The 17,609-nt window shown below is 39.8% G+C and overlaps 1 protein-coding gene across 5 annotated transcripts in view; it reads left to right on the top strand.

The window, feature by feature from the left end:
* The window catches only part of MSI2 (musashi RNA binding protein 2), an 853,268-nt gene that overhangs the window by 740,110 nt on the left and 95,549 nt on the right, over positions 1 to 17,609 (top strand). For 3 of the 5 annotated variants that reach the window (XM_089678522.1, XM_089678523.1, XM_089678526.1), the window contains exons 11-12: positions 5,778 to 5,801; positions 11,519 to 11,584. The exons of 1 other annotated variant lie outside the window; for it this stretch is intronic. In XM_089678522.1, the coding sequence (XP_089534648.1) occupies positions 5,778 to 5,801; positions 11,519 to 11,584 (90 nt within the window). The remainder of the gene's footprint in view (positions 1 to 5,777; positions 5,802 to 11,518; positions 11,585 to 17,609) is intronic. One more of the 5 variants, XM_089678524.1, reaches the window with a different exon arrangement.

Here is a 17,609-nt window from a genome sequence, read left to right on the forward strand (position 1 = left end):
CACACTGTGTGATTGGATTTTAAAGAAGATTCATTATGATAATGTTAAAGCTAAACTCCAGGCAAATAGCTAAATATTTTGGAATCTGTTTTACCTGCCAAAGGATTTTATTTCAGTCCTTACTGAGATTTACACAGCCCCACAGGACAGCCCTGTCTAACAGGGGAGATGGCCTGCTCTTTCTCTACTACAGTTTCACTTTAACTTCCAGGTTCCCTCCTCATCCCCACACTGTGAGTGGACCATGGGTGGAGAAGCAGCACACTGATGATCATCACTCGCTCTGTTCTCCCATAATATCATAATGCTCCCTGTGCTGCAGCACACCTACTTGGCTCCTTATGCTGTTTTTCCTTCCACCTGTTGTTGCTCTGCTTTGCAATATGTTCAGTAGACTTCAAGATGCTGATATCAATTAAAATTTAGGTACTGACACAACTGGCATTTCTACAAAAAACACATTTCTTGATGTGTTAATGATTGCAGAGCTGCATTAATTTGTGTCTTTTATTTCTGTCTGGAGTTCAGCTTTAAAGTAACCCTAAGCAATATTCTTTTTCTCCAAAAATAATCCATACACATCCACTACTTAATGGTCCTATCATTTTTTAAGCTGGATCCACACGGATAAAAATTTGACTGGTTCAGCAGGGACTGGCTGGATTTCGACCTGTGTGTGGGCCTCCCTGTAGATCAACTTCAGTCAAATGGGACTGCTGGAAAACTTTTATTCGAACAGTGTTTGCATCTGATCAGTGTATTCTGACAGCAGAGGAGTCCCTGCTGTCAGAATACAATAGCAGAGCAGAAAGTTTCCTCCATCCACCTTGCTTGTGTGGATGGGGGAATCCATTTCTTTTTAAGTAGCCACCCTCTTAAAGAAAGTGAAATTTATAGCAGCAAAAAAAAATAAAATTTGGAGGAAGCTGAGAGTAATAAAAGGTACTTTCTTTTAGTTAAGAATGGGTACTTGAATAGAATTTGTCACTTTAGTTACAACGTGTATTATGACAGCTGGTAACTAGGGGTGTTGAGCATTTAAATGTTAGTAAAATTATATTAGGCACCCACTTTTAAATTGACTAATATTTTCCTTTATGTTGATGAACATTTCCGAACCTATAAAGCCCTATTATGATCCAGAGGATAATGTTTTTATGTTTCTTTACCTAAAACATATGTATACTCAAAAAATGTTCAGGTTGAATATATTAGGAAAGTGTTAAAACCTTTCAGTTTGTTTTCCTTGTGCCTTGTTACAAAGGTTTCTTTTCCCTTCCTGTTCTGTGGATACAGCAGGAAGCAAGAGGAAATCTTTACTCAGCTGCCATCGAAACAGGTGACTGGATGATATATATTCCGTAAACATCTAATTTCTCATAATTTTTTTTGAACATTGGCCACCTGGACAAATAGAAAAGGCAATTTTACCCATTGGGGATACAGATAAAGAAAAATTTGGCAAGGGTGTTTTAACCTCTCCTTGAACTTTGTCACTGCGACTAAAATGTAGCCCAAGCTATGCTGTTTCAGATAATTTTTTTCCTAAACAATGTGAATGCATTCATTAATCATACATAGTTAAAACCTTCCAATTAATGGTGTGTAGACAGCTTTTATCCTTCACTGGGATCACTTACATAATGACAGGTACTCTTATATAGAGAAAAAAAAATCTTCTGTAATTCTGGGCTGCTTGTTGAGTCAACACAGTGAAAAATGCTTTAGTTTTGATCATTTCAAAATAATGAATGAATTGCTTTTCTTCCACCCTGTGTTTTAAGCTTTTGCTTTGCATCCATATACAAATACACAAATGTTCATTTCATAAATACAGCATGCTGTTTTGCCCATTTTCAGAGACTGGGGGAAGATTAGCAAGTTCATAACCATAATATAGTGCAGAGATGTGATCCAAAATGAATCCTCTTATGTTTGTCCCTCATTAAATCTTTGAGTATAAACTCTTTAAATACAACAGATGGTTATTTGCTGCATTAACATAGCTCATTAATTCCAGTTACTCCCTAGCTACTGGTAGAGAGTAGAGCTACGTTTGAGTCAGCCTGTTTCATTCTGGCATCGGCTTTTGAACATCTAAGGTGGAGATGACCAAACACAACAAGAGGACTGAGGTTATATGTCCTATAATCGATGTTTGATAATATGTAACCACATTTGCAGCCAGGATTAAAATCAATTAAAGTAATTGCCTTTTCAGAACAGAAGGTTATCACATATCGTTGAACATTTGCAAGGTAGCAGTCATATGCTTCTTACCATATGCTAAAACTTTACAAGTATGTGAATTAATACATTTGTCTGGCAGTTGTGGATATTGTAAATTATTTACACTAGAGGGCTTTCTGGTTTTATATAGCCCAACCCACCATATTCTTTAAGTATTCCAGTAGTCAATCTATTTAAAAACAGTAAATTGGAGCTATGTTATGGAAAATTTCACTTCAGCTTCACCTATTTTGCACTTTGATGTTGGTTGGTGAGCCCATTATTTATGTCAGACAATAGCAAAGTCCCGGAGCTTGAGAAGCCAATGTCTGCTTCAGAAGTTAAAAAATTTAAATTTGCATAATACAGCTTACAGGGTTTCTGAACTTCAGGGACATTTTGCAGAAATCTTTAGATATGCTCTTGCACCTTGGTAGAATTTTAGATTAATGTGTATTTTACCAGTTTGATCCACCACCTCTCAATACAACCTCATACACTCCACCTGTCATCCTTGGCTACAGGACACTGTTCCTGGTACAGTCCACCTGTTGCTATTAATTGCAGCCATTGCTCCTGGTACTCTTCACCTGGCGTTCCTTGTCACAGGCACTACTTTTGGTACACTCCATTTGTTGATCCTTGCCATCACTCCTGGTAACTGTTTGCCAACTCTGCTACCCTGAGCCCTTGCAGCTTGGCACATCCGTGCATATCTCTTCAGTGCTGCTACAGTTTTCTCTGTTTTTTTACTCATTACCTGGAATTATATGCCAGTGGTCCTTCTTACCATACATTTTCGAGGGGGATCCCTGGTGAATGTTTCCCGCTACTTAGTGAACCCAGTTGGTGTAAGGTTTGGTTCAATCCTTCACAGTTGTGTCATGACTATTTTAAATGGCCCTTAAAATGATCACTATTGATGCACCCCTATCAGAGGAAGACCAACTTCAGGTATCTGAAGATTAGACTCCCAAGAGTCAAACCAACCCCAAATAATGTCTAACAACCTCGGCCAGTTATATCAGAATCTTTAAGTGGCATCCCTGCCTTTGGCTTCTGTGCCCAGCTTGCCAATTGGCTTTGCCTATTCCACTATCCTCCTGCTGCTTCCACCACTCTACCCTGGCGATCCATTGTCCTGCAGAGGGTTCCTGAACAAGTGTAGCATACAGTTCAACCTGCAGATTAACCGTATTCCCAAAACAAAATGACATACATCATACTCTTCAGAGACTCTTTTTTTTTCCTGGTCTTCAACCCCCTGGTTGATTAGGGAGCCCCTCAGCTCTTATTTCTACTGCTCCTGTCACCCTTCAAATTCACTTTTGCAAAACTTGGCTTAGTCTCCACAAATGCCTTTGCTTTTTCCATCTACTCTAGGGCTCTCCCATTGCCAGCTGTTATGCATAACACTTTTGAACCATCTTCTCAGAACTGGCCTCAAACAATAAGGCCCTGGTGCCTGACTTTTGACAGAGCCGGAAGGACAGAATAAAGGACTAATTGGCTAAAAGGCCTTTGCTTCTTGACCTGGACAGTTGGATTTCCTTTAGTACGCAGATTGACATCTGCTTCAAAGTGCGGTCTTCTGAGCAGTAAGGTAGCTGAGTCCTGGCTTTTTCTCACCACTCCATAGAATCACCTGAGGTCTTGGATACACAACCAGGTCCCTTTACCAGTTAGGAGGAACCTATTCAGTTGGACAGAACCTGCCTTACCCCAAAGGAACATTCATGAAGACGCATCCAGGAGATGTGTATCTGTTGTGGGGAGGAGGGTAATTTTTTTATCTAAATGTCTTTATTGCCTGAGAAACCCCAGAATATATTTCCTTTCAGGGGTGGGATATTGAACAGTTTTAAACTTGCATTTAATCATTTCTGTTCATGTCCCCCTCTGATACTGTGCTAAACATCACAAGTGCCAAGCTTTCATTGATTCAGGTGCAGCAGTTAACTTCCTGAGTCTTACCCCAACTCAAACCCTGTACAATCTAATTAATTCCACTTTGTTTGATCTAAAGATCTTAGCCATTAATGACACCATCTCACCCTCCCGTCCTATACTCTGGCAGACTGCTCCACTCTAAATGTCTGTCAGTTTACTTCCTCCATGGGGAAATTTACTTCTGGATTTTTCCTAAGCTCTCCATCTCCATAGTTATGGGTCTCCATGACTACATGCGCAAACCGTCATCAACTGGAAATAGTGGAAATTATGTTCTTCGTGTGATGCTTGTTTTTCTGGCTGTGTATTCAAAGCCATTCCTCCAAATTCCATTTTACTCCTTCTTACAGAAGAACTTTGGCCCTTCCTCCAACCTATGCAGAGTTCAGGGACATTTTTTGCTAGAAAGGGGCAGACCACTTGCCTTCTCATAGGTACTACTATTGCCCAATTGTTTGGAGAAATATTCCACTTTCCTCCCCCCATGGACGCACTCACACCCATCCCTTAAACTCAAATCCTCACTTAACCCAGTTGTAGTTGTGTGTAGGATTCAATTCATGATACAGTTTAATGGTAATGTATAGACTTTTATTTTAAGTTGCATGCTTTTATAGTTGTAGTTTTAATTGTGTATGGACATGGGATTTGTTGAGTAAATATACATGTTCTCCTTTGTACCTAGCAGCATATGCATAACACTTTACTATTCCACAAACACAAATGCAAACAATATTAGCAACACATATAATACATTTTCTGTGTGAATTGTCCTAGTACTTATTAAGTCACAGCATTGGTTCAAGAATGTTGATTGTATCATAGAAGAACAAAATGCAAGTGTGCAAGCTGATCCTGAAAATATGGCAATGCAAGCAAATAGAAATGTCAAAACTGTAATTAAATCAGGTAAATGTTACAGTAAAAGTGAAATAGAATTGACCTGCAGAAGCATCTACCTATATTTTATTGCTACCTTACAGGAACTAATTTGTGAACAGGAACTCTGCAAAAAACTCTAAGGATTGGAGGTCCCTCTTTTTTTTTGAAAATCGAAAGAGGAACTACACTGCATTTGAGCACTACAAACAAAAAAAAAAACTATTTAATTAATGTTTAATATTCAAAACCATCCATGACTCCATGCTTTATTTTGCTGATAAATCACTATGAAAAACACTCCCTTAGCAATTCTTGCTGTGGCCAACTTGTGTAAGGGCAGATGATTCATGTAGCAATTACTTCCTGGGATCTGTCTGCCCTTAGCTCAGGCATTCAGGTAGGAGGATGTGCTTAGCTGAGAAAGCCCCCCCCCCCCCAAAGACCTTTGGGATGTATGACATCATTAGCCAAGGTATGGAAACTAGGAAGTAACTGTAAAACAATGGTTAAAACAAATGATTATGATCTACTTTCCTTTTTACTAATGCTAGCAGCATAAGGATTAAAAATAGTCAATGTTGATTTAGAGAGTGAATTTCCACTTGAAAGCGAGACATTTCTCCATTGTAAATCCCCTTTAAATTTATTTGTATGTTTGTGTTGTCATTCTGGATGTTGACAATGCATACTGATTTAGTTTTTTTCTTTATTAACAGCAATTTTACCCTATTTAAATGCAAGTATGTCTTTATTTAATTGACTCTTAAGTAGCATAGTCTTACTAGCCTAGATGTCTTGTGCACTTCTTACATTAAAGGTAGATGTTGCTTTAGTTGATTTCTAGTTTCCTGTTATATTTTTTTAGTATTATTTTTAATGTACTGTGTATAGATTGCATGCAAATGTTTTTCCAAATATGATTACAGCTACCCTAATTCTGCAAGCACACTTAAAATAAATCTAAGATGTATAATAACTGTCTAGTCCATGCTGGGCTGCAGCTTCCCCCAGGTGCCTGAATCGTGATACACTCTAATATATAAATACTGGCCCAGGTTCTTGATTCAAAAACCCACTACTGCACTCTCCTGTCTCCTAAATTACACAGCTAGCCTATCACGTTGATGGGCAGCCTCAATGACCAATAGTGAAAGTTTGAATGATAGGGCAAGGTACTCAACCCAGGAAGTTGGGTCAACATGTGCATAATAATGTGCCCAGAGGTTCAGGTCACCCAGAGCACTGAACTGGTTGTGCCTGTAATTTGCTGCTAGTGTGCATTGCACACTTCTTTTTTACATTTGGTTTACTCTTTAATATGTATCCATAAGATTGAGTAACAGAGGCGACACTTGGTCTCACAAATTGTATTTGTTTCAAAAGAGTTTTATTTTACAACTCTGGTTGAAGAAAAGAGATACAATATATTATTTGCTTATATTTCTCATTTTTGGAAACATGAAATAGTTATAGAAGCAAACGTGTATCCTAAGAATGGTCCAGATTATTACAATTTCTGCTTGCTTCTTATTTTTCATTCTTTTCTTGGAACAAAGAATAGAATGTGAAATAAAGCCAGGCTGCTTACATCCTTACCTTCCGTTCTCCTAGATTAGTGTTTACGAAACAACATTCTCTGCAGTTGCTTCTGTTTGTCCAGGATGTGTAATGTCTCCAGTTAGAGCTACAGTTCTGCTTGATTCATTTCATTGTAGACGTTGTTACCATATAGTAGGCAATGACAAAATTTACCTTATAGTAGGCAAACTTCAACATTGTGAACGCTATTACCCATTGAAATATTTTCGCATATGAAGAGGAATATTACACCTATAATATATATGCAAGCATGAAAAAGAGTGCAGCTACAGACGAAGTACAACTAAATGCAGAATTTGCATACTCTTGGAACTACAGTTGTGTCCAAAATTATTCAACCCCCACTGAAATTGAGTGTTTTGGCCAGTTTGACATTGCTTTTGATCATTCAGTCATCTTGCTTACATTTACATTAAAGAGGCACTTGTAGGTCAGACAAATATAACATAACAGTTATAATGAAATAACCACAAATGTCTTTTCTGTGCTCACAGCATTATCAGTTTTATTCAACCCCCAAGTGACATTCAATCTTAGTACTTAGTACAGCATCCTTTTACAGTTATAACAGCTTTTAAACGTGAAGCATAGCTTGACACAAGTGTCTTGCAGCGATCTACGGGTATCTTCGCCCATTCTTCATGGGCAAAGGCCTCCAGTTCAGTCACATTCTTAGGCTTGCGCACTGCAACTGCTTTCTTTAAGTCCCACCAGAGGTTCTCAATCGGATTTAAGTCTGGTGACTGCGATGGCCACTCCAAAATGTTCCAGCCTTTCCTCTGCAACCATGCTCTAGTGGACTTGGAGGTATGCTTGGGATCATTGTCCTGTTGAAAGGTCCAACGTCTCCCAAGCCTCAGGTGTGTGACGGACTGCATCACGTTTCCATCCAATATCTCCTGGTACTGAAGAGAATTCATGGTACCTTGCACACGCTGAAGCTTCCCTGTACCTGCAGAAGCAAAACAGCCCCAAAGCATGATTGACCCTCCACCATGCTTCACAGTAGGCAAGGTGTTCTTTTCATCATAGGCCTTGTTCTTCCTCCTCCAAACATAGCGTTGATCCATGGGCCCAAACAGTTCTAATTTTGTTTCATCAGTCCACAGAACACTATCCCACAACTTTTGTGGTTTGTCCACATGGCTTTTGGCATACTGCAGTCGACTCTTCTTATTCTTTGGAGACAGCAAGGGGGTACGCCTGGGAGTTCTGGCACGGAGGCCTTCATTACGCAGTGTGCGTCTTATTGTCTGGGCTGAAACTTCTGTACCCACATCTGACAAATCTTTTCTCAGTTCCTCAGCAGTCACACGGGGACTTCTCTCCACTCTACGCTTCAGGTAGCGCACAGCAGTCGAAGTCAGCATCTTCTTTCTGCCACGACCAGGTAGCGTTTCAACAGTGCCCTTTGCCTTGAATTTGCGAATGATGCTTCCTAAGGTGTCTCTTGGTATGTTTAACATCTTTGCAATCTTCTTATAGCCATTGCCCTTCCTGTGAAGAGAAATCACCTCTTCTCTTGTCTTCCTGGACCATTCTCTTGCCTTCACCATGTTTGTAACCACACCAGTAAATGTCTAGAAGGAGCTGAGTATCACAGTCATTTTAAAGCTGCCTAATTGGTGCTTATTATGCTTGATTGCTGCTCGGTGACATCCACAGGTGTTTTCAATACCTGATGGAAAGCACCTGTATGAACCTCTGTTCTTCAGAGTGGTAGTCTTTAAGGGGTTGAATAATTGTGGCAATGAAGAAACCACATAAGAACCATTTACTACTGTATTACATAAACAATTGATGTCATTTTAGTTGCATTTGGGTAGTTACAACGTCCTTGTAGGATTTGATTCTGAATACAATTCCAAATGTACACTATAGTCCCTAAACCCCTTTACAGCATTGGGGGTTGAATAATTTTGGACACAACTGTATAACCTTGAATGTAAAAAAAAACCTGTCACGATAGAAATACATGTCATGTTTGACTTTCTGGCTTTCTAAGTCCGTAACCTGGAACGGATGTACAGTTGTGACCAAAATTATTCAACCCCCACTGAAATTGAGTGTTTTGGCCAGTTTGACATTGCTTTTGATCATTCAGTCATCTTGCTTACATTTACATTAAAGAGGCACTTGTAGGTCAGACAAATATAACATAACAGTTATAATGAAATAACCACAAATGTCTTTTCTGTGCTCACAGCATTATCAGTTTTATTCAACCCCCAAGTGACATTCAATCTTAGTACTTAGTACAGCATCCTTTTACAGTTATAACAGCTTTTAAACGTGAAGCATAGCTTGACACAAGTGTCTTGCAGCGATCTACGGGTATCTTCGCCCATTCTTCATGGGCAAAGGCCTCCAGTTCAGTCACATTCTTAGGCTTGCGCACTGCAACTGCTTTCTTTAAGTCCCACCAGAGGTTCTCAATCGGATTTAAGTCTGGTGACTGCGATGGCCACTCCAAAATGTTCCAGCCTTTCCTCTGCAACCATGCTCTAGTGGACTTGGAGGTATGCTTGGGATCATTGTCCTGTTGAAAGGTCCAACGTCTCCCAAGCCTCAGGTGTGTGACGGACTGCATCACGTTTCCATCCAATATCTCCTGGTACTGAAGAGAATTCATGGTACCTTGCACACGCTGAAGCTTCCCTGTACCTGCAGAAGCAAAACAGCCCCAAAGCATGATTGACCCTCCACCATGCTTCACAGTAGGCAAGGTGTTCTTTTCATCATAGGCCTTGTTCTTCCTCCTCCAAACATAGCGTTGATCCATGGGCCCAAACAGTTCTAATTTTGTTTCATCAGTCCACAGAACACTATCCCACAACTTTTGTGGTTTGTCCACATGGCTTTTGGCATACTGCAGTCGACTCTTCTTATTCTTTGGAGACAGCAAGGGGGTACGCCTGGGAGTTCTGGCACGGAGGCCTTCATTACGCAGTGTGCGTCTTATTGTCTGGGCTGAAACTTCTGTACCCACATCTGACAAATCTTTTCTCAGTTCCTCAGCAGTCACACGGGGACTTCTCTCCACTCTACGCTTCAGGTAGCGCACAGCAGTCGAAGTCAGCATCTTCTTTCTGCCACGACCAGGTAGCGTTTCAACAGTGCCCTTTGCCTTGAATTTGCGAATGATGCTTCCTAAGGTGTCTCTTGGTATGTTTAACATCTTTGCAATCTTCTTATAGCCATTGCCCTTCCTGTGAAGAGAAATCACCTCTTCTCTTGTCTTCCTGGACCATTCTCTTGCCTTCACCATGTTTGTAACCACACCAGTAAATGTCTAGAAGGAGCTGAGTATCACAGTCATTTTAAAGCTGCCTAATTGGTGCTTATTATGCTTGATTGCTGCTCGGTGACATCCACAGGTGTTTTCAATACCTGATGGAAAGCACCTGTATGAACCTCTGTTCTTCAGAGTGGTAGTCTTTAAGGGGTTGAATAATTGTGGCAATGAAGAAACCACATAAGAACCATTTACTACTGTATTACATAAACAATTGATGTCATTTTAGTTGCATTTGGGTAGTTACAACGTCCTTGTAGGATTTGATTCTGAATACAATTCCAAATGTACACTATAGTCCCTAAACCCCTTTACAGCATTGGGGGTTGAATAATTTTGGTCACAACTGTATAGGTCAGATAAATAAGATCATATTTGCATACAGAGTCACTGCCCAAAAGCATTGGCACAAACAAATCAGCACTGACAGTCAGACAACTAGCATTTTCAGAAGGTGAGGTCAGCAATGTTTCTGCCATGACAGATGTTCCAAACAGAGTTAGACTGGTCTTAAGATGTTCAGTATAGTTAAAGTGTTACTAAACCCACAATAGTAAAATCAGTCTGTATATGCAGTAATGCATGCTTGTTATACTCAGTGTGGAACCTAAGGGGTTAATCCTCTGCATTGTGTAAAAATTCTGTTTGATCCTGATTTCTCTGATCCTCCCATTCTTCCAGTGTCTCCCTCTTTTCTCCTGATAAGATATATCATGTGGAGATACTGCACATGCTCAAATGGTGTGTATTGCTATAGAGTTTATTTTCTATTTTCTTGGGAGAGTGCATGTGATCAGCACAGGGCCAATCCGCACTTCCCAGACAGAGGTCAGATGTTCTGCATCCTCTTAGCGAAAACTCCTCCTACAAACTGTAACCAGTGCTCTGCTGAACACTGATAGATGTCACAAGACTGCTCTAACTGCTGATGAGAAAAGGTATTTAGCAGTTTATAGTTACTAAAATAATTGCCTTTCCATGTTCTGTGTACTGTGGGAAACCAGATATAGTGAATGCAGGGTCCTGGGTTTAGTAACACTTTAAGCTTCACAATAGGTATAAATGTACAGACATGTTAAAAGTAAATAGAAAGTGTATGATATATGATAATAAAAAACACTCTAAGTGATCGGAGTTCTGTTGCCTCCTTTTGGATAGGTTATTTGACTTGATACATAACTTTTGCAGTTTGTGGAAGGGGACAGTTGTGTGGTCAGTGAGTCATGCTGTTTTTGGTCTGTACATGTTGTGTGAATGCTTTCATGTTCTATATGAATTGTGGATGTATTTCTGATCAGGGAAGATACATGTAAAGCTGACCAAATTTGTAGTGTAGAGTCATCAAATAAATAGTTATTACATTCATACATTGTGACCAGTTATAAGAAAGTTTATCCATTGACTTGATTTACTCTAATACAGTGATCATTTCAATAAGCAGTAAGGTTAGCTCTTGCAAATTAAAGCAGACATATTATGAACAAGACCATTCAGAGCATGTACAGACATGGGGAAAGTTATGAGCTTTTATTCTATAGTCTTTCTGTTTGTCTTTCTGGACAGGTTTCCCTGCAACAGCAGCCTATGGACCAGTCGCAGCAGCAGCAGTGGCAGCAGCTAGAGGATCAGGTAGGAGGGCATATACAAAGTGGGTTTCAGCTATCTATAGACAGAAGCAAGTTACATGGTTGGCCTATTGAAGGTGGCCATTTCTGCTTTCAGATGTTAATTAGGAAGTTAAAGGTTAAATAACAAATTTGGCTTTCTACTCCTATTTTGAAATAACACATAAATTTGATACAGATGACAACACAAGTGATATTGTAGTTATCTACAATACGCTAAAACCAACTTTTTGTTGTAAACATTTTACAACGCAAAACGAGTAAAGGCTAACTGAGAAAAATGCACCATACAGGCCTAGTGCTCATGTAACCTCCCCCCTACACTAGTTAGCCACTGGTGAATGAATCCTAGTCTTCAGATATTCCTTTTTACCTGAAAAAACCTTTACTCTACAGTGCAAGCCAGGATATTATCCTTGGGGTCTAGAGCAGTGTTTCTCATCTTTTTTTTAGTCAAGACACTCTTTAAAATTATGGACAGTCCCGAGGCACCCTTTAAAATTATGGACAGTCCCAAGGCACCCTTTAAAATTATGGAAAGTCTTGAGGCACCTCCATTCTAAAATGTGAAAAGCTATTTTAATAGTTTTGTATAACGCAGCAATATCCACACATGTAGGACACCTAACGTTAGAGGTGATTTATTCTTCCAAAACAAATACACTTCTGCACACTGGTACTGACTAGTATTCCAGTGTTTCTCTTCTCCCTCAGTTTTTCTCCATCACTGAGCTAATGTGACCCAAGCACTGATGGAGAGGGGCGGGGGAGGGTCAAACTAGGATGCTCTGCAGGCAGCTGACATCGCCCTTATCAACTGATGTAATTGGTTGTCAGGACGCCGGCGGCTAGAAGGTCGTAATGGTGCACAATGAAAACCTGTGACTTTGTGTAATTAAAAGACCGGAGTGTTCCACCCGCTGGCTTGTATATAAGTTTTGGGCAATTTGTAGATATTTTGCCAAGGCTTCCCTGAAGAAACCTCAAGGCACCCCAGGGTGCCTGGGCACCGTGATTGAAAAAGCCTGGTCTAGAATGTGGTGTTGGTAGAGTGGAGTGGTTTTTGAGAGGTTAAAATCCTTCTATCAAGCTTTGCTTCTATATTTTGAAATATACTAATTGACCTTAATATGTCCTACTTACTAGAAGCAGAATGCCAGTTGCATTAAATTGGAACTTTAATTCTATTTGTTTACAGTGCTATTTAGCATTATATAGGATTTCCTTTGCTCTGCAGGATTTCCTGGCTGACCTGTGTATGTCCCCATAACGTCTTAGTGGACACTTTCCTACATGACGTGTATGCTATATTCCTGGCAGAAGTTGGTTTGGTACTATTTAGAGCACAGTAGTTATGTTCTTCTACAGACCCTGAGTGGCCTTGTCAGTATAAGAAATATTTTCAGAAGGTCATTTAAGAGAGGAAACTAAACTATATAAGAATCTTGGACTAGGTGCATTGATTTATTTGCACAATATCACATTAACAGCATAAAGCAACATTTAAAAATATAAAAGATAACCAAATAGCAGACCTAGATTCAGACATTTTTTTAAATAATTTACATCCTGGTGCCTGCGCGGTAGTCTTCATTCAGTAGTCATGGCTGTATGTACATGTTGTAGTGAGTAAGACCTGGGGGAGGGAAGACCAAGAATTGCATTCTACCTGCCAGCAGTAGACTAATGATATAATTCTCATAGAAAGCTTCACTGAAGCCTTGGTACAATTACAAATCTACAGGTGCAGACTTTTAAAAGCATTACAAATCTCATTTAACCCTATCATGTCCAAGGGTATTTGAGGGACTTGTAATACCACAATCCTCATATATCCTGTGTGGTACTTAAATGACATTGTACTGCTGCACATATTTCTACAGACATATTGTTTCTAGTTTATTTTAACATGTTCTCCGATTCCAGATAAAGGGTAGGTCATAGAATATTAAATACAAAGAAAATTTGGGATGCAAGTGTTGCAGTGATTATTAGTATGTTTCCTGAGTGATCACTAATTCAGTTTGCATTGTCACAGGTCAGGTTTATTATATTAATATATAATATTGAACAGTTTTAGCTTGCAAGTTCTTGTAGTGTTAGCGGTTGTAGCTGGGTTAGAGGAGTAGTTTGAGAGTATTCCAGACAGGAAATATAGTAGGAGAGCAGGACTTGAATCCTGTCAGTGGATGGAGTAAGAAAAGGGGGGTGTGGGGTTGTAAGCAAACAGAAACAGTAGTGTACATAGACATACAGTCAGGTCCATAAATATTGGGACATCGACACAATTCTAACATTTTTGACTCTATACACCACCACAATGGATTTGAAATGAAACAAACAAGATGTGCTTTAACTGCAGACTGTCAGCTTTAATTTGAGGGTATTTACATCCAAATCAGGTGAACGGTGTAGGAATTACAACAGTTTGCATATGTACTGCCCACTTGTTAAGGGACCAAAAGTAATGGGACAGAATAATAATCATAAATCAAACTTTCACATTTTAATACTTGGTTGCAAATCCTTTGCAGTCAATTACAGCCTGAAGTGTGGAACGCATAGACATCACCAGACACTGGGTTTCATCCCTGGTGATGCTCTGCCAGGCCTCTACTGCAACTGTCTTCAGTTCCTGCTTGTTCTTGGGGCATTTTCCCTTCAGTTTTGTCTTCAGCAAGTGAAATGCATGCTCAATCGGATTCAGGTCAGGTGATTGACTTGGCCATTGCATAACATTCCACTTCTTTCCCTTAAAAAACTCTTTGGTTGCTTTTGCAGTATGCTTTGGGTCATTGTCCATCTGCGCTGTGAAGCGGCGTCCAATGAGTTCTGAAGCATTTGGCTGAATATGAGCAGATAATATTGCCCAAAACACTTCAGAATTCATCCTGCTGCTTTTGTCAGCAGTCACAGCATGAATAAATACAAGAGAACCAGTTCCATTGGCAGCCATACATGCCCACGCCATGACACTATCACCACCATGCTTCACTGATGAGGTGGTATGCTTTGGATCATGAGCAGTTCCTTTCCTTCTCCATACTCTTCTCTTCCCATCACTCTGGTACAAGTTGATCTTGGTCTCATCTGTCCATAGGATGTTGTTGCAGGACTGTGAAGGCTTTTTTAGATGCCGTTTGGCAAACTCTAATCTGGCCTTCCTGTTTTTGAGGCTCACCAATGGTTTACATCTTGTGGTGAACCCTCTGTATTCACTCTGGTGAAGTCTTCTCTTGATTGTTGACTTTGACACACACACACTTACCTCCTGGAGAGTGTTCTTGATCTGGCTAACTGTTGTGAAGGGTGTTTTCTTCACCAGGGAAAGAATTCTTCGGTCATCCACCACAGTTGTTTTCCGTGGTCTTCCGGGTCTTTTGGTGTTGCTGAGCTGACCGGTGCGTTCCTTCTTTTTAAGAATTTTCCAAACAGTTGTTTTGGCCACTCCTAATGTTTTTGCTATCTCTCTGATGGGTTTGTTTTGTTTTTTCAGCCTAATGATGGCTTGCTTCACTGATAGTGACAGCTCTTTGGATCTCATCTTGAGAGTTGACAGCAACAGATTCCAAATGCAAATAGCACACTTGAAATGAACTCTGGACCTTTTATCTGCTCATTGTAATTGGGATAATGAGGGAATAACACACACCTGGCCATGGAACAGCTGAGAAGCCAACTGTCCCATTACTTTTGGTCCCTTAACAAGTGGGAGGCACATATGCAAACTGTTGTAATTCCTACACCGTTCACCTGATTTGGATGTAAATACCCTCAAATTAAAGCTGACAGTCTGCAGTTAAAGCACATCTTGTTTGTTTCATTTCAAATCCATTGTGGTGGTGTATAGAGACACAAAATGTTAGAATTGTGTCGATGTCCCAATATTTATGGACCTGACTGTAGTTGTAGAATTCCATGCTAAACCTACCTAGTCTTAAAAATGTTCACTGCCCTCCTCCTAATGCCTATGCTGACTAACCTTTCTAAGGAAGTTGTATATACTTACCTAATTTTAGGCCACTCAAGTCCAGTCGTGTGATTCCCTGTGTCGGACAGCGGCAGCTGAAGGAGAGAAAGGGGAGAGCTCAACAATGGCTAGTAAAGTTCGGAGTGCTGACATCACCGGTAGGCTTCTATGGCCTGTCTATTGTTGGTTCCTCCTCTCCCCTGCAGCCGTCACTGACTGACACAGAAGCTGAATAACATGACTGAACTGGAGTGAGCTGAAAAAAGGGGAGTATAGATTGTTCTTACACAGGTTATGTAGCGGATGGTGGTACATTATATGGCCTAAACTAGCCAACTTATGGGACATAATCCGGATTGTGACCGGCAAGCCTCATTCGCAAAATGTAATTGGACTCTCAGGTGTACTATAATTATTCATTATATATGGCTACCGGTCCCCAACCTGACTCCTGTCTCTACTATATGGGACACTACTGAATGATAATCATCTACCCCTTACATTTAATACATGGTCTATCTTTAGCCTTTCTCACCCCCTCCCCCTAAGTGTGTATGTTGGAGTTTGTATGAGCAGGTGCTAAGGTGATGAGACAACGTTGTCTTTTTAGTTTGGTGAAGTTATGATGGTGGTGTGCTCAACTTCTGTGTGTATACTTGTGCAATGCACATTTGTTTTGTATTTTTTAATAAAGCTCTTTGATAATGCTGCATGGTCCCACATGACACTATCTTTTTTTGGGGAATTCTTCTCCCTATGCATATATGTATCGAGTATGAGTTTTGGTGACCACACCCTCCAATTTTCACTTATGTTTTTTATGGATGAGTCAACGATCATGTGGTAGCCAATATTTTTATTGGTTGATTTTGAATTTATTCCCTCCTATATCGGCTGTTCAGGCCCTTGGTTAACCCTTTTTTTAATCTTTTGTGTTGGTTAGTCAGCATAGGTGTTAGGAGGAGAGCAGGGAATATTTTCATGACTAGTTAGGTTTAGCCTGGAACTCTGCTTTAATATTTCTGCCTTAAATAACTCCAAGACTAAAGATGTTTGCATAAACAGTAGATATTAAGCATGTTTGCATTGTACTATTATTATTTTCCGCATTCTATTCTTGGTAAAGGTTATTGTTCATTAAAAAAAAGTATAAAAATAATATCCCAGGCAATTAAAATGCACAAATAGTCTAATCTATTCTAGATATCTAAATCTATACCATCAAATAATACAATCATTTACAAATAAGGACTATTGTTAAGGGGGGCGCGCATCAGTTAGGGTGACATAGTGCTGCAGAGAGCAGGAAACTTTCATTTTAATAACTGTGCCTGTATAATCATATTTATTACATTTTCAGTAACTACACAGCTTGGCTTCGTTTTAAACCTTAAGGACCCTAAACTAGCAAGCCTGTAGGCTGGTCATAGTAGCATGCTGCTACAGCAGAAGAGCTTTAAGCAAACTGCTAAGTACATAGTAGAAATTCACATATGGGAATGGCCTAGTGCAAAAGGATTTTTTTTTATTTAGCCTACCCTGCCAAACAACATAGTCAGGTCCCTAACCGCCACTGCATGAACAACAAATCTTGGTAAAGAACACACCCGGACTGTTGACTGGACATTGAGTTCTCAGTCTGCTCCTTCCTCCAGTAAGCTTGTTCACCATCAGTACATTTGTACTGCAGCCATAGCCTGATTATCTTCTAAAGCTGACCTTATAGCAACAGACTCACCGTATACACCTTCCAGGTGCTAGCTGCATTTTAAAAATTGTATTAACTTTTTTTTAAATCCATATTGCTCATTAATGGAAACCAGGAAAAGGAAACCTAAAATAAAAAGGTTTCCAGCTTTCACTAAAAGTTCTGAGATGACCAGTGGCTCTATTTCATAGGGGTATTCATTCCATGAATCCTTGACTTCCTAGTGCTAGCCTGAAAGTGGTTTTCATTTTGCCTGAATCTATATGCATTTGTATAAGAAGAGCCCAGTGATAAATGTCAAATGTACCCTTTGTACATAGGTATCAAAGTTAAGATCCATCACTCCACTTC

The sequence above is a fragment of the Staurois parvus genome, unplaced genomic scaffold (genome assembly GCF_062004578.1).
Source record: "Staurois parvus isolate SC_StPar_1 unplaced genomic scaffold, SC_StPar_1.0 ptg000206l, whole genome shotgun sequence".
Lineage (NCBI taxonomy): Eukaryota > Metazoa > Chordata > Amphibia > Anura > Ranidae > Staurois > Staurois parvus.